We start from the raw sequence: 18,402 nt of genomic DNA, 5'->3' as shown, positions 1-18,402 counted from the left end.
CTAATAGATGTAGTAAGAAGCAAAATTGGTGGGAAGAATTAAACCAGTCCAAAAAGTTACTACAAATGATCTGTTCAGAAAGTTAGTAATATGGTGATTTTTTTTTACCATATTAAGGGAACCAGACAGGAAGATTTAACTGATCTTTATTTGAGTTGGTTATTTGGTATCTAGTTTGAGTATCTTTTGGACAGACTCTACATATAAACAAAAGAGCTTACAGAACTTACAGAAAGACACAAAGTCAAGAAGGAAAAAGGTAGAAACAATAAGAAATTAAAGGGTAGTCGAGTACCCTTACAGACTAACTGCCTAAAATATGACTTCAAAAAACTAATCATAAGGAAAATATTTTGGATGCTACATATGAATATTGATATTATAATTTACTTTTTTGCCTTGAAAAAGCTGAGAGAGATGGGGGAAACCCTTAGAGACCTGAGTTTTGGACCTGTCTCCAGAGGTAACTCCAAGATATACCCTGAACAAGCCCAGGGTACATCCTTCAATAAAAGTACAATTGATGGATTATCCTGGGCATCAGTTTGCACATATATAAAATGAGCAGCTGGTGTGTGCAGAATGTCATGGTTCTTAATTTCAGTTAGACACTGAACAGTTCAGGAGTGCACAGGATACAGAAGCATAGGCTGATTGTGAGATTGAGTGGTCCTGTTTTGAATACCCATTTGCAGAGTGAACGTAGGCTTGAGACATGCTTCAGGCATCCATGGGTGAGTTGACTGAGGAACAGCTAACATGACAGAATCCAGATTCCAAGCATTTGTTCTGGTTGCAAGGATGAGCCAAATGGGTATTAAATTTAACGGGATTAAATACAAAGTCCTGTATGACAACTAAGTTGCAGTAGAACTGGGTTACTAGTTTATATGAAAAAGACTAAGGGTTTTATAATCCAAAATCTCAGTTTGAGTTAGGAATGAAATGTAGATGTCAGGGAAAAAAAAAAAAGCTACAATAACAGATGTGTGGGTGTTAAAGAACTTTGACAGATTGGAGCAGCATCAGGGAGAAATACCCAAGATCTGGCATTACTAGACCTCAGTTAATGTCGCTGGACATGGCTAGAACTGTTGAATCTGGATGGATTCGTTATTTTCTTTTGGGAATCTTTATAGTTGTTGGAAATTTTTAGGTATTAGAAATCTGTGAAAGAAATGGTATTAAATCATTAAGTGTTGAAAAGGGGTGATTTCCTTCCTGTGCAGCCCACCCCAAATGCAATATATGTATTGTGGTTTTCATTATAATATTATATAATATTTCAGGGCACTCATCAGTTTTCAGGGCCTCTGCATGGCATGATTTTGGCACTAGAAATTATTTATTGAAGACCTTGCTCTAGAAGCTAATTATTTTACCACCGCTTTTATGTGTATCATAATTACAGTAAATATTTTAAGGCCTATAGGCAGGCATTTATCAATGTTTCATAAACCCTGAATGGTGGGTAAGTATGTGAATGAATTAAGGGGATCCATGAATTCCCAGAAAAGATACATAACTTTTTTGTGTACATGCAATTTTTTTTTCTGGGAAAGTGTCCAATACTTTTGTCAGATTCTCATATAATACAAAAATTGGACCCCTTGCCCCTCCACCTGTATAATTTGTCTAGTTGCTGTGTGTAAGCAAGAAAAGCATCTTGAGTATTGCCTCCATCTTCTGTTGAGACCAGCAAACAGATCTTCCATGAAATGGCAATGACTTACCGCCAGTGGGGGACTTAACAGGCAGAGTTCCAAAAATGCTTAAATAGAAATCTCAGCATTAGAGTAAATGAGAACTCCCCTCCCACTGCCTCACACCATACAACAAAAATAGTTTTATTTTTAAATACAAGATTCAGACTTGTTACTTGTAGAATTTGGATGATTTTTTACTGTTCCCCTTGCAACTTGTGAGTACAAATTTGGTCTTCTCCAGGAATATTTTGTTCTGAGGTGAGTTCCAAAGAAGCCCAATCTTCTCAATGGGATATGTGTTTCATGTGGTTTTTTTTCCTTTGCAAACGCACAGGGTGCCAAAGCCTGCTTTCTGCGGGACATTCCTTTCTCGGCCATCTACTTCCCGTGTTATGCTCATGTGAAGGCTTCTTTTGCAAATGAAGATGGGCAGGTTAGCCCTGGGAGCCTGCTCTTAGCTGGTGCTATAGCTGGTGAGTGTCCTCCATGAAGTTCTTTTGTTTCCCCATCCCCCATCCCCAGGCTTTAGCCCCCACCCCCCACATACCCCCACGGTGTGCTACAACACTGGAATTTTTTTGCTGATAGTTCTTGACAGGGTACATAACAGATTGTTTTGAATACTGACTGAAAAGAGAGGGTGAGAAAGTAATCTTCATTCTGGGAGATTAGATTATCAGGTAAACTTAATAATTCTGGAAAGGGCTCCTTAAATATTGATACATTCTGTGGTCTTATTGGATTCCAATTCAGGTTACATATTATTTCTTAATTTCACTTTTTTTTAATATTTATTTTTTAGGTGGAGTTGGACACAATGCCCTTATTTTATTTACTTATTTTTATGTGGTGCTGAGGATGGAACCCAGGGCCTCGCACATGCTAGGCAAGCGCTCTACCGCTAAGCTATAACCCTAGCCCCCATAATTTCACTTTAACCCATAACAAAATATTGTGTACAAGCTTGTCCAAAATTGAAGCAATTATCATTTAAATATCATTTAGATAAAAGAAGCATAATAAGAACCATAACAATCTGGACTGATTAGTGGCTGGGTCCCCCACACTCCCGTAAAGTTAAAAGAGTGGGATTGTGTTAATTGAATCACAGAATTAACTGTCTTCTTTTTTCAGTGCTATGGTGAAAATACCAACAGAAAAGTATAGATATTGATTATAGGCACAGCAGGGATCAGTTTGTGCTTTTATAACCCACTTGTCCTTAGACCCTAAAGACTGGAACAATCTGGATAAGCTCTCCAGGTGGTAACAAACATTTAGTGAGTTAATAAATCCTAAGGCAGTCATGGAATTTCTGACTTCATATATTTTTGGTATGGGGGTTGGTCTCATCAGATAGGTGGTTAGAGCTATTTCCAAAGACAGCTGGAGAACAACTCCCAACTTTGAGATGTTTCCTGTTTTGGGTCTCTCCTCTGCTATAGGTAGCCTATAGGAAACCTTGGAGGGCCGAAAGCCATGTAAAGCCTCCTTCATTCTTAAATCTCTGCTTTTTCAAAGGCTTTGACACTGGTTCTTTCCTGATGGCTTAAGGACCCTAGTTCTTCAGAGTAGCAACAAGACCACCATGACATCAAGAAAGCATAATTTCAAGTCTGGAATGTAGAATTCCCAGGTTTACTTCCAACCTAGCCATTGATTCACTATGTCCTGCGTATAAACGAAAAAAACAATTGAAAATGAATATAGTACAATTTATTTAAAATTAGTTAGTTGAACAAGATAGGACCTAATGAGGATAACTAAGTACAACTTATTAATGTATGACCTTGGCAAGTTAATTTCCCCTAATCCTTAGTTTCCTCAGCTGTATTTTTTGTTTTGTTTTTAATATTTTTATTTTTTTTAGTTTTCGGCGGACACAGCATCTTTGTTTGTATGCGGTGCTGAGGATCGAACCCGGGCCGCACGCATGCCAGGCAAGCGCGCTACCGCTTGAGCCACATCCCCAGCCCCTCCTCAGCTGTAAATGAGGACCATACTTGTACTTACTATGAGTGTGGTGATGTGTCTAAGATGGCAGCATCTACTTGAGGAACTTAGCATAGTGCCCAGCATTTAGCACATGTAAATCAATCCTAGTAGCAGATGTGCAATTAAAGATAAGCAGTAGATCAAGGTGTACAACCTTGATCAAGGTGTACAATCCTTTCCTAAGCCTAATTTTCCTTGAACTATAAAAGTACTGTATTTAACTCTTATTGTGAAGAAAATAGGTACCAGGAAACAATTTCATCTATGGGTAGAAGTTTAGTAGGTAATCCGTGCTACCTGTGCTATAGAAATTAACTACTGGATTTTTTTTTTCTATCTTAGATTTGTTTTCTTCCTTCTGTTTATATTTCCATAATTATGAAAATATTGCTTGTTGTATATTTGGAAAGTACAAAAAAGGGTAAATTAGAAAATATTATCCATTGTTTACTGTAATTGTTATTTAATATTTTTGCTGCTTTTCCTTCCCTTTAGTGATTCTTAACAGAGTTCTAATCACACTATAAATGTGATTTTCACTTAATCTAGTACCTCAAACATTGTTGACTGTCACAGCAAAATGGTGTGTGCTGTGCAGTGAGGCTACCCAGGTTCAAACTCCAGTTTCCCCACTTAGAACAAAGTAACCAGCACAAGTTATTTAATCTTTCTCGGCTTTTTCTCTATTTTAAAGGATAAGAATAGTTCCAGCATTACAACATTATTGACAATTAAATGAATTAAATATTTCACCAAAATATTTCGTAGCATATAATAAATATTCAAAAGTGTTCAGTAATAGTAATTTTATTGAAATATCACTTAAAACAGGAGTGTGAATGCCAAGAGGCAAAGGTCATCAAGGGCCATTTTGTACACTTACTACAGAACTTTTACTTTCATATTGTTGCCCATCTCCCTCTTAATCTTCCCCTTCCTTGTATGATGAGAAAACATGAGATATATTATATCATATTGGTTTTATGCTCAAAGAATGGATTAGTTACAAACTTGACAGCCTTATGTAGTCTTCAAACCTATTAAAATCAATAAGGATTAAACAGTTTTCTTCATAGGATATCAGAAGCCAATGGCAAATGCCATAACTACCATCTCATTAAAGTTAGGGATAAGACAGATGTCATTTGCAACCTTGTTATTCACCCTTCTTTTGGAGGTTTCAATATGGAAAATAAGAAGTCAGAGGCATAAATTTAGAAAAGAAAAAATGAAGCTAACATTATTTAAAATGGTTTACCTGAAAATCCAAACTGCCTAAAAATATTGGAATTAGTAAGAAAGATTAGCAGAGCATTTTGTTGTTAAGATGAACATATTTAAAAAAATCTGTGTCCAGTGGTAATGGGTAAGCTGATGCCGTGGAGGAAGCAGGGTAGCCAGCTGCTGTGCAGAACCCGGCTAGTCGGCTGGCCCAGAGAGCCGAGATACATTCAGTAGCAGGCCCAATGCTGCAGTGCTGAGAGAGCAGCAAGTGCAAAAGCACACCATGCCCACCCTGGCTTCAGGCCCCCATGTTCCCTTTGTGGAGATCAGTAAGATGTTCAAGGACATGAAGAGTATGCAGAGAGCCCGGAAGACGTCCTAGGGCAGGAGTGATGTTTGTTGTCTTTAAGGGGAAAACTTATCTCAAAATATAAAAATCCTATTTCTGTGGAGCTTCAGACAACTACAGTGAATAGTTGATGGCCACTAACAAACGTTTTTATAACAAAACAGAAGTGGCTCTTGACTCTTTTTTATATGTACTACATTAAGTTTCATGGTTTACACAGAACGGATGTGTGTGTATATTTCTAACAGTCCTCTTATAATTAAGGAGGATCTGTGTTTAAATGAATGTTCATGGTGCTTTCCCAAAAATACTAGAAGGATATTAAAAGAAAGACTTTAGACATGTAAAATTTAACAGAGTTTAATTGAGCAAAAAATGATTTGTGAATTGGTTAGCCCTCAGAACAAGAATAGGTTCAGAGTAACTCCACGGCTCCCTGCCACTTGGCTGAAGAACATTTGTAGAAAGGAACAGAGAAATGATGTACAGAAAATGGAATTGAGATACAGAGATAGCTAATTAGCTGTTTGGCTGCTTTGATTGACTGAGACTAAGCTCTGTATGTGTGTGTGTGTGTGTTCCTAAATTAGGTTTTCAGTTTATTTACACACTGTGTTAGGTTGCTATTTCTTACTGAAGACTCTAGAGAGGCTTCTGGGGCCCAAATTTACTTTAACAATTATTCCTTTTGATTGTATTAACTACATCCTCATGTATAAAAATAAATTTTAAAAAATTTATGTTACCTAAAAAAATTGATCCCCTTTTGTGGTCAGCCTCTCCATTTTGGGCATTGATCACTGATGTCACTGTCCATCACCATCGCAGAATAACTTACTTGGTTGGCTTCCACTGGGTGAAAGCAGAACAGTAGATTTCATAAGGAGGAAATAAGGAAACATCAGTTGGGAGAGAAGTACTTTTGGCACAAATGTGTTAATTATGTGGACATAAAACTTAAGATCATTTAAATACAATTCTTAGATCCTTAAAAATGAAAAGTAAAGGAGATATTGGATCATGCAATTTTCTCTCCTCTGAAATACCTTAAAATGTCAGAAAATACACTTTTAATACTCCTTATTAGCCCTAGAAAATTAACCATGTTCAGACTCTGAAACTAGACTGAATGATGCCACAGTCCAAAACCCTGGCAGGAAAAACTACTTATAATGTAAGGGCTAAAAGGGAGCATTTTAACCTCTGAATGAATATTGGAATGCTTGGAGTGAAGCTGGGGATGCACTCAGTGACAGAGCACTTGCCTCATGCTCAGAAGCCCTGGGTTCAGGGAAAAAAATAAAACAAAAAGAATGCATGGGGTGAAGGTGCAGGTGCAAGGTAAATTACACCATGAGTTAGAGAGCTGCTGTGTAGCAGGATGACCTGGCATGGCCATTCTCCTCTTGTCATCCAGAGCTCCAGGCAACATTTGTCTGCAGGTTAGAAACTTAGAACTGCATTATAAAGAAAGGGGCCTGCAGTGGGCATGTGTAGGAACTGAAAGAAAACAGGGCAAGACATAAGGTAATTCCAGAGCAGTGTTCCAGAAAAACATAAATTAATGGCAGCTTTTTCCCAGAGAAGTAGAAAATAAATTCTACCAATAGAGAGAAGCCTCCACATTTCGGTGATTTGAAAGGCTTCTGTCCTACCAGCTTGCTAAGGCACCTTGCACAGAGAAGATGCTTTAATTCAGGAGAGAGCCCCTATGGGCGAAGCCAGCCCAGAGCATGGTAGATGATAACCAGCGACTTAGTAAAAAGTACTAATCAGCATAGCCTTTGAACTTGAATATCAGTGAACAGCCAGGGGTCTTCAGACAGGAAGGAGCAACAATGCAAGTGAACTGAAGAATTACAGAGAAAACAGGCAGTTCAAGGAACAGAAGAGAACTTTTAAGAACTATAATTAGGGTCCTCAGAGGGATTTGAAGGGAATAATCAGTAAGGAAGCTTTCTTGAAAATTAATGAAAGGATCGTCAAAATTAAAAATCAAAAGATCATTCTGAATGATAAAATGAATGGCTGTGATCAAAGACCAAGTTAGACACCTGGAAAATAAAGACATGGGAAGAACTCTAGAATGCGAAACAAAAATAGAAAGATGGGAAATAAGAGAAAATTTAAGAGACCTGTAGAATTAATCCAGAAGATCTAAAAACTACTTAATGGGAGGGAGTTCCCTGGGGAGAGGAATAAGGAGAGGAGGACAGAAAACAGAAATTAATAACAGAAGATGGACTTCTCACATCTGCACAACTGAACACCTTCAAAATGCCAGAGAGACCCAGGTGTAGTGGCTCATGCCTGTGATCCCAGAGGCTCAGGAGGCTGAGGCAGGAGGTCAGGACCACAAATTCAAAGCCAGCCTCAGCAACTTAGACCCTGTCTCAAAATAAAAAACATAAAAAGGGCTGGGGATATGACTCAGTGGTTAAGCGCTCCTTGGTTCAATCGTTGGTACCAAAAAAAAAAAGCCATGGAGGGTTTTACACTGTGATTATGTTCCCAGGTACTTAGTCTTTGTACATGCAGTCACTTCAAGGTTACCCCTTCTCTGCAGCCAGATGGAGAGTGAATTTGAGGAGGAGGACAATGTGGCGTATTTTAGACAGAACAAACAGAAGTTAAGTCTGCCACAGGCCTAAATTAGTGCAGACTTCGGTATGTGTATGTGTGTTTATTATACAAGAAGGGTTGTTGGGAGACAGATGAAGTAAAGGAACAGGAGTGAAAGAACTGAATCCTCACCTTGCTGGAGCAGGATGCAAACACTGAGGGTTGGTACACCTTGCGATGGACATGTGTGTGATAGATGCATGGACTACTTAAATAAATTTACTCAGGAAAGGTGAGAAATCAAAAGGTAAGTAACTAGAAGCAGAGAAAATAGAAAGCATAATATACGATATCAGAAATGAGTCCAATTGCCACAATAGATGGGAATGGATTCAGTGCCCCTAGGGGAAAAAAACAGCATTTTCAGATGAGTTTTGAAAGAGCATCTAGTCATCTGAAACTCAGAGAACAATGACATGGAAAGATTGAAAGAGATTGGATTGAAAAATATGTTCCAGACAATTGCCAAAAGTAAGCAAGCATAGGAATATTAACGTCAGACTATGTAGAATTTGGGGGTTAAAATAGCATTCAGAAGCATAAAGACATTTTATACATAAAAGGATAAAATCCACTACAGAGATACCATCATCAACCTCTGTGTATTATCAGCATATCAGATCTCAGCTTAAATGACTAAGGAGAACATGCTTTCTCGTTCCTAATAAGGAACTTCATCACACTGCTCAGAACCAGACATAGCAGGTAGATAATATAGATAAGGATGGAAAGGGGATTTGGAAAACTCTTACCCTTGACCTAAAATAAATACATATTAATCTTTAAACCATAAACACATTTTTAAAAAATATTAATGGGCTATCTATGAAAATTAAGGTTGACCCAGGCCCCAAAACTGTACTTTCCAGACACATTTTCTTCCACTCTTCGATTGCTGGCCCCCTTAAACACTCTTAGCTGAGGAGCACCCACATTTTTCCTGTCCCAAAGGTGGTGGTTGGCCATCTGGGTTGCACATTTGTCTCATCGTTGAAGAATCAGACAGGCTGCCAGTGTCCTCTCTGTTGAGGATCCTGGAAGATGTCGCCCTGTCCCCTAGTCTCCTCTTGGGTTACCACATTTCCAGTATCCCTGAAGCATCAAATTCTGTCAGACAAGCTTGCTAAGTAGCCTAGACATTTCTTTGGGCATTTTAATTCTAGTAATCAGTGTCTTTTCTCCCTGTTTCCCCCTCCCCCATACTTCTTCTCTTTTCATGACAAGGAACTGTTTATGAGAAGTAACAGACCCAGACCAGGAACTTCTTACCCATTTCACTGCTCATAAGCATTTCATAGCAACACCCGGACATGCATGCCCACCGCTGTATGAAGGATTTGATTGCATGTCTAAAGCCGACTGCCTGCTAAACTCTTTCTAAACCAGGAAGTAAAGCAGAATCAGTGGTGTGAACACAGTGGGTTTCTAAGCATTTTTCATGTTTCCTTCCATTATGCTGGAGGATAAATTCCTGGCTCGAAGTTAAAATAATTCCTCCAAGCTAATAGGAAACTCAGTGTGACTTACTCTGTGAAGCATTGGATATAAAGTGAGCTTTTCACATGTAAAATTGTGGTGTGTTTTGTAACAACTGTTACCCAAGATTAACATGGGAGGAGCTGAGTGGAGGTGGAAGGGGAAGACTGCTGTTGTAACATGAAAGCAAACATGGAGCATGCAGATTTACCTAGACACACGCACGCACATGCACACACATACACACACTTTCACACTCAAGCTATAATTTTAAAACTGTCTGTTAGAAGGATGAGATATAGTTATGAGCCAGACCATGTTGGTTTGGACAGAAATTCTTACAGAATTATTAAGCCTTAAAAAAAGCAAAGGAGATTTATGCATCTGCATTTGACCAATTTGGTTTGGAATAGGTTCATAATGGAAAAGTAATAAAACCATAAGAGACAGTGTCTTCTGAGCACAGTCTTGCTTTTAAAAAATCTAAACATGGGCTGCCCCATTTTGGATAAAATGACTGTAGAAAAATTTCCCATTGGTAATTTTGGGAGGGTTTTTTGTTGTTGTTGTTGTTCCTTTTTCATTGATGATTCGCCAGTATAAATTTTAAGCCTTCTGTCAAATATTTTTCAGGAGATGTCAGTCTTTGCAAAAAGGAATCCTGTGGGGTTATCTGTGGAGTCTCCCCAACCCCTCCCCCTACCCACATACACACACACATGGTGTTTGTTTAGTTATCAGCAAAGTCTTTTTCTGGTATAAGGGAGAGGTTGGGGTTTGGAAGGTAGGGCCATTGGATGTGTGAGAGAAGGAGCCTGCTGTGACAGCCAGCTGCCAGAAAGCTAGGTAAATACAGAAAAACCCCACCTCTGAAAAATCAGCCCTAATAACTTTGTGAGGTTCAGATTTCAACAGGAAAGCAAAAATACTTTAGGAATCACTTCCATTCATTCTAGGCCACTTAAGTGTGTTACTGATGGGTGATTCCTTGGTATTATTAAATATTTAAGAATAAGAACATAACAAAAGCAGGCTGGGGGAGGGGAGCAGGGGGAGGCAGGTGCACAGGCTGGCTGTGCTGCCCAGAGAGGACAGTGAAACGGGCATTTTATTGCCTCAGCCTCTTAACTTTCTTTTCACGGCCAGCAGTTCAAAGCACAGTTATTTTTATATAGTGAGAATGTGACCAGACTGAGATGGTGTTGCGTGTCTCCTACAGGTATGCCTGCGGCATCTTTAGTGACCCCTGCTGATGTTATCAAGACTAGATTACAGGTGGCCGCCCGGGCTGGCCAAACCACTTACAGCGGAGTGATAGACTGCTTCAGAAAGATCCTGCGGGAAGAAGGCCCAAAAGCTTTGTGGAAAGGAGCTGGTGGTACGGAAGTAATTGGTTCTTAACTAACCCTTTGGTATCAGGTAAATTTTTTAAAAATCTAATGATATCTGTTATGTCCCTGTTTTTGTTTTTTTTTTCAAAGCTCGTGTATTTCGATCCTCACCCCAGTTTGGTGTCACTTTGCTGACTTATGAATTGCTACAACGATGGTTCTACATTGATTTTGGAGGAGTGTAAGTATCATGCTAAATTTGTGGCTACATCAAATCCTCAGTTATTGACAAAAGTGCATCAGACCCTATGTTAAAATAGAGAAGGATTTAAGAAACATTGACAAGGTCATTCCAAAGGGGAACATAGAAGGGCTGGGGATATAATTTAGTCAGTAGAGTGCTTGCCTCGAATATACAAGGCTCTGGGTTCGATCCCCAGCACCCCCCAACACACACACACAAAGACTCACATACAAAGGGGAACATTCAGCTGAAAAGACTTCAACAGCTCCTTTATGTTGCATGCAACAGGTTTACTACATTAAAAATAAACAAATAAAACAAAAAAACTCAGATTTTTTTACTCTGTTTTACGCTTCTTTCAGAAAACCCATGGGATCCGAGCCAGTTCCTAAATCTAGGATCACACTGCCTGCTCCTAATCCTGATCACGTTGGGGGCTATAAGCTAGCAGTTGCAACGTTTGCAGGAATTGAAAACAAATTTGGACTTTACCTACCTCTCTTCAAGCCATCAACATCTACCTCAGAAGGGCTCAGTGGAGGCCCATAGGGTGACTGACCCCAGGATATTGCTTTTTTGGTGGTTGGTACAGCAGTAAGAATGCCCCATCTTGGACTGAAGCAAGGCTTCATTCCTTTCATGTCCATCTCCTGTTTGAATTCAGGTCAAGGCTTTCTATAAAGCCAATTCATTCATTTTTGTGTTTTTTGTCAACCAGATCATAGTGGAATTATTCCTAATTATTCTCTGGACCTCTGCCTACAAACCTTGGTTCAAATCTGACATATGCTCAGATTGGTCGACCCTAACATGATTCAAGGAAGGAGAATAGAGATTAAGGCTCCCCTTCTTGGACTGAGATGATGGTCCCAGGGAGGCTGCTGAAAGGCAATCATGGTTCTCAGAGCAAAAGGTTCCGAGCATGTTTAAGTTGGTAGGAAGCTGCGTGCATATTTATAAAAATGAAAAACACTGGAAGAAGTGAAAAAAAATATCAGAAATAGCCAGCCAGGATTCAAATTTTAAACATGCACAAATTTTGTCTCTGGATTGTATTATGAAGCTTTTATGTGAAACATGTTTTTTGTAATGAAAACCACATTGGAGATGTTTAGTAATCATATTCTGTTACTGGTACCAAGACTGCTAGGGGAAAGTTTTTGCACTTTAAGGAAGTGCTTTTGGCATTTGATAATATAGACAGAGAAACTGAGACACAGTCCCGCTCCTGGATGTGCTAATTATTTTGGATAACTGTTCATATGATGCACTCATGCTGATTACTGCCTGTTTCAATAAACACTATAGAAAAATTCATGCACCCTATTGCTGGTACTGGCCCTAAACCCCTCCCCATCCCAGTAGTTGGTGCCCATTTGCTTTTAAAATCCACTTTCTGTCTTAAGTCATGTCAGACAAATATATTCTAATATAAGTTTTTAATTTAATTTGTGGTGCCTTGCATAATGGTCAGAGGCTCATGTGTTTGTTAAGGTCAAAATAAACTATTTTTAATGCTATCGAACCATTTTCTCTTGTGTATGTGTGTGTTGTGTAGTGAATGACTATAGCAGTTGTCATTAGTGGATTCCATTCTGCATGTTGAGGAGGATCGGGTTCATATTGGCATGCTCTCTCAAGGTCATGTGTACCCTCATTTTCCTGGTTACAAGAGAAACTACATTGACCCTAGATAAGCAAAGAACTAGCGAACTAACATTTTTGTTCTAGTCACCCCTGACACTTTTGGCAGTGTGTTATCATAACGATTAAAGTAGTATAAAGTTTCAGGAGAAGTTGGACATGAAAACTGGGATGGAATGGCATTTGTATTTTCTCATCTAACTCCACATCATACCAAAACTGTATGCTATCATATCTTATATTTTCTATTATTTGGCTAGCACTATAATGATTTGGGGAAAGAAGCTCACCTTGAACAGAATTTAGAGTCAAGTCTTTCCTTCGGCTTCCATCTTGCTACCAAAAATGCTACTGATTAATTTATCGGTGGTTTGTACAAACATTAAGTTTCTCTTCATACAAAACAGCCATTTTTCAGTCCCTGTTCCTGCAGGTTGACACTCAAAAGTTATAGTTTAAAATTAGAATCAACAGCATACATAAGCCTTTGATGTGTGTGCATTATATGAGTGTGTGTGTGTGTGTGTGTGTGTGTGTGTGAGAGAGAGAGAGAGAGAGAGAGAATAAGACAAAAGCATACATGGGGGCTGGGGATGTAGCTCAGTTGGTAGAGTGCTTGCCTCGCATGCACAAGGCACCACCAAAAAAAAAGCATACATGGCTCATTCCATGACTGTTTGGCTGAGCCATTCCCTCCATCCCTCTGCCCCATGTGATAAACAATAAATAACTATATTTTTAATCTAAAAGACTAGTCATAAAACTCCAAATATGTCTCTGAAATGTGAATGGTGTTCTAGTGACAGGGCACTTTAACTTTGGGCTTTTGAGTATGGAGAAAAGTCCTTGAATCTCTGCATTCCTTTTCTTCACTTGCTTGAGATTTTATAGCATATCAAATTTTCATGGCAAAAACACTGACCTAAATCTCATAAACGGTGCACCGCCCCTGCTTGCTTCTTTATGAGCTGTGGCATTTGATGGGAGAGCATCATGGCTTCACTTAGAGTTATCCCGAACCGAGGGTGATTCCTTTCATAAAAGAGAAGCCAGAGGCCCCAGGAAGCCAATGGAGATAGGGCCATATTGTCTGCATTGCTTTAAAATCCTTGGCTTATTCTGCTTGGGGAGAGGCAGTGACTTAGAGACTTTGAAGGAGGCCTAATTTCCATTGAGTTCTGCTCAGTGGGTGGTGTGACTATGACATGCCTTGAATAGGACTGCAATCACCATGTGGTGAAAACCACGTGAAATTTGTTCTGGGTTTCCCTTCTTCCCAAAGTGACAGCACAACATGTCGGCAGTGGTGCGGCGGCTGTCAGTACCTCCGCAGTTTCCCCCCTTGAGGCTGAAGAACTGAAGGCGTGTCACTGCCACGTGCTTACATGCCCACCCAAGGGGACCAGGCTCCCCTGCTCTGCCAGGCCTGGAGTCTTTCAGCTCTGCTCTTGGTCCACCTCATGATTACTTGAGGGGTGGGGGATAGGCCTGACTTTTCATAGCAGTATTTTTTTTTCTTTTTTTGCAAAGAGAGGAAAAAATGTGAAGCTGACCACAAAGTGAGCACACTGATTCTTGGGTTCCAGTCGTGGCTGGGTTTCTTGAGGCTGGGTGGCACACTGTCGCCAAGCCCCTGCTGCACCTCATAACCCACAACCATTTTCCAAGCTCCCTGGGGTCGCCTTAATCCCAGCAGCCAGGGTCGCACAGGGAAAGTAAGAATTCTGGCACAGAAGAGAGTCATTTAAATGCTTATTGCATTTCAAGCTTCAGTTTTTACTTAGCTAAAATATTTACCATTGCTGCAAAACAATGTTTAAAATTTTGTGCTTATATGTTATTTAATGGTGTGGCCTATGTAAACCTCGGGATGCTTACGTTTTGACAGTCTCCTGGCAATGTTTAACAGCACATAACTCAGTGAGCGGGGAGTGAAAACGGGAACAAATTGTGCTTGAAACTGTTTGTAACCTCCTCCTCCGACTAGGTATTCAGAATGCAAGTCACATTGGAATTCATCAGGTAGAAGGAGGGAGGATCTCCAATGATGGAATTGGATGAATCCTGTCTTATGGCCCCGTTTATCAACCTTCTAGATAAACCCTCCCTCAAAGTCATCTTGTGCCTTTAACCACAGAAGCCATACTTGTGGGGACGAATTTGTATCCTTGCCACCGAGCAAAATCCCATTTTAAATTCAGGGTAATCAAATGCTTTCAGGATGTGGATTTTTCCAAAGATTTTTAAAAGACAAGTTCCCTTGTCGGAGCAGTGAAATGTTCTTTCCACAAATGGCTTTTCCCACAAAGGGGTGTGTGCTTTTTGTTTTACCTTTGGGGAACAATCCTCACCAAAGAGTTCTGTTTTGGGTATTAAGAAGACCACAGGTGTTGGGAAATTCACTTCCTCATCTCAATGTCGGAGGCATCAGCCAGGATTGGTTATCACCTCTGTTTTTCACAATACTGGCAGTTTTCAGTATCAAAGTCCAGATACGGATCCATAAGGGCAAGGATGGCCTTTAGTTCTCCTGGTGTCCTCTTGTTTCTGATTTTTGAGGGATTCATGAATAGGTGGATGGATGAATTTCTGAGAAGTGTATTTTTCCCCCACGATGTCCTTTACAGGTCTTTTCTGTTGCTAGAGTTAAAACCATAACTGACAACAATCATAGTCTTATGTTTTGATCACTTATTTTAGATAAATCTTACTACAGCAACCATAGCTTTTTCAAATCAGTTTTAATTCATTGGTTACTTTAAATCAGGAATTGTAAAATAAACTCTTAGGTTTAATTTCCCTGGTAATTCTGAAAAAAAAGAAAACTTTTAAAAATATCACATCCTTCGACGTGAATGTTGCATTGAGGCTGAGATGTATCATGACAATAATTATTTCTTATCAATGAATACATATGAATATCTGTCTACAGCTCATTTCTCTGTTCCTCAAGGTTTCTCTTAGAGGCTGCTGAGGACAGCAGGAACTTTCTTTCAGAGGGTTTTTTACCTAATGCATTAATTGACTCCAAAAAGAGTCCAAATGGAACACTCTGCTTTCATCTGCTGGAGAAACCTAATAAAATAATGTTGTTTGCTTTGAGATTCCCGGCTGTTAAGGGGGTTTTGCTCAAGGCAAAACCACAGTCCCCTCAAATAACTTTAGAAGGAAAATTAAGAAGACACAGTAATTGTGCTTGTCTGAGACTCACTTCTTCTGGGTTACAGACACACACCCCAACACACTGGTCTGGCCACCAAGGCTCCAGCGCCCACTGCTGCTTTGGACAGGATGTTAAGAGGATGCTGCATTTTGCAAGGAAGCAGTTCTTAGGGTGATTTTGAGTTCTCAGGACAGAATATTGCACAAATCTGTCCTGACAGGTTGGGAAAAAGAAATATAGCTTAATGAGAAAAGGCTGATTTAAAATATCCTTCCACATCTCCCATCACTGCTCTCTCATCATCCTTACCTACTAATCCCAACTCTTGCTGTGGTCTCTTCGTGGGCTGCTTTCAGGCGAGAGAGGAGGGCAATCCTGCCTCCACTCCAGAGTACTTTGACCTCTAAGAACTCATTAAAGATGAGCTATCCACGGCAGCCATGGTGTCATTTAATCTTCTCAGCCACCCTTGAGATGGGTACCATTCTTTTCCCCATGTTAAAAACGAGGAAACCAAGACTTGAATTAAGTTTCTTGACCACAGTCTTTCTGTAGCTAGAGATGAAGCTCAAACCTGAATCCAAGACTCAGGGCTGCCTGCCCTCCCTGTGAAGATTTCTCATTAAAACTCAATATAGAAGGTCCTTATGTCAGTCTTTGTCCAGGGTTTCATGTTATCCCCAGTTCTCAGTATCAGATGTATCATTCCTAGTTTAAAGTAGAAGGAAGAGTGATCTCTGATTATTTATCATAGTAAGTACATTTGCTACCTCAAAGAGTTCCAGAGCCTGAGGACCAGGTGAATCTTGACAAGCCTTTTGAGGTTCCTCTTAAACTATTTTACAGCCTATTAAAGTCAGTAAAGAGAGGATTAAGGTAAACTTAAAGCATTTGCCCCACGGGTGTAAAATTGAAGGTAATGTGGAAAAAGCAGAGGTAAATTTACAAACTGTTTCGGTGCAACGTGATATGATGCAAACTGAATTGTACCATCTTAAAAATCTCTGCTAATTAGAAAATGCTTTTCGTTCTTCAACAAGAGTTGGAAATAATGGAAAATCAAGTTAAAAGTAAATATCTATGGGTACTTGGCCTCAAAGTGTGTCTGGAGGGAATGGAGACGGTTTACAGGATGTGGAATTTGCTGAAATTACTTTTGGATATGAAATCTCCATCACCACTAATGGTGGAAAAGTCTTATTGTACTTGCAACAAGTTTCCTGCTAGCCCCGAAGTTAAGAAGAGATATCTACCTCTGCATTTGTCCCCCATTCTTACATAAATGAGAGCAGATTACTAACCAATCCATACCAAAACTTTACATTTTGTTCCATTTTGGGCAAAATTTTTATGAAAACATTAAAAATTTAATATCCTCACTCTGTTCTCTACGGGGTGATATATTTCAGAAAGCAATTTTCTATATTGAAGCAGAAATTACCTACATAAATTCTTGGGACAGTAATATACTTTATTAATCAGATTTTTTTTCTCCCAACAATTAGCAGCTAAGAGGTCACTTTTTATGATAAACTCTTCATTTAGATGTTGCAATAGGCTTATTCTCTATTATAGTAAAATCAGGAGAACAAAAAAACAGGAGAATGAAGAAGTCAAAAAAGACATCCTTGTTTTCTTCAGGAGAGAACTGAAGCCAGTATTTTTTTTTTTTTTAATTCATTGCCAAGAAAAGTAGAGATTCTTCACAGTTCAGTTCTCAGCCCTCATCCTGTCCCACAAGGAGAATGTATATCTCATTCCTTCCAATTGAAGAAGCAGGTCACACCTAACCTGAAACTTCAAGTTACCGTTTAACCTCTACTTATTGAAAATTTTTTTTTGATTTTTCTTTTCTTTTAGTTTGCCTATGTGAGAATGAAGGTAGAGAAACCATTAATTCTGTCTCTTTTTGGTAAAATTAAGCATGGCATTATTTCCTTTCACTCAACTTAGAAAGTGTCCTGTCTTGATTTAATAACTAAGCCTTCTAACCACACACATATCTGGTTAAGTTATAAAAGTTATGATACTAATCACATTGACATAAGTTGTATTTAGAGAATAACTGCTCTTTTTTAAAGGTGTTCAGTTTTTTTTCAAAACACTGTAGCAATGAATCATTGATGCCCCCAATGTAAATATTCATTGTTTTCGCATCTATAGACGTTGAGTTTTAGTTTTCTTTCTTCTTTTTCATTTTTCTTTCTTTCTCTCTTCCTTTCTTTTCTTTCCCTCATCACCCCTCTTTTCTTTATAATGTTCCTTCTTTCTCTCTTGTCTTAAAAATTGCATCTCAAGGAGATTTCTGTTTCTGGACATGATCGAATAGTAAGGAATGCTAGAAAATGATGAAACTATATGGTCCAACGTTTTCCAAATGTTGGGTATGAGGCAAAAACAGCATTGTGAGTTTGGGGAGAAAGGAAACAAGATGAAACCTATTGTGGCATCAGCTTCCTGCCTGAAGGCAGTTCCATACAGGGAAGGAGAATCCAACCAGCCCAGCAGCAGTCTCCCCAAATTGAAGAGATGGAGATCAAGGAGACCAAGGTAGCTGAATTTGAAAGATGAAGTGCCCAACAGGTGGGACTTGGTCCAAGAAACAGCTCTGGAGTTTTGCAGGGTTATCTCTAGTGTTTGACAAAGCG

General features: G+C 39.2%; 1 protein-coding gene across 2 annotated transcripts in view; it reads left to right on the top strand.

Annotated features, from left to right (window-relative positions):
* Slc25a13 (solute carrier family 25 member 13) overlaps positions 1-12,475 on the top strand; it is a 180,968-nt gene extending 168,493 nt beyond the window's left edge. For both annotated transcript variants that reach the window (XM_071612477.1, XM_071612486.1), the window contains 4 exons: positions 2,041-2,179; positions 10,592-10,750; positions 10,854-10,944; positions 11,310-12,475. In XM_071612477.1, coding sequence (XP_071468578.1) covers positions 2,041-2,179; positions 10,592-10,750; positions 10,854-10,944; positions 11,310-11,496 — 576 coding nt within the window. In that variant the 3' untranslated portion in view covers positions 11,497-12,475. The remainder of the gene's footprint in view (positions 1-2,040; positions 2,180-10,591; positions 10,751-10,853; positions 10,945-11,309) is intronic.
* Positions 12,476-18,402: the final 5,927 nt, after the last annotated feature.

The sequence above is a fragment of the Marmota flaviventris genome, chromosome 1 (assembly GCF_047511675.1).
Source record: "Marmota flaviventris isolate mMarFla1 chromosome 1, mMarFla1.hap1, whole genome shotgun sequence".
Classification (NCBI taxonomy): Eukaryota; Metazoa; Chordata; class Mammalia; order Rodentia; family Sciuridae; genus Marmota; species Marmota flaviventris.
The sequence above is the reverse complement of the archived record's forward strand: the minus strand, read 5'-3'. Positions and strand labels throughout refer to the sequence as shown.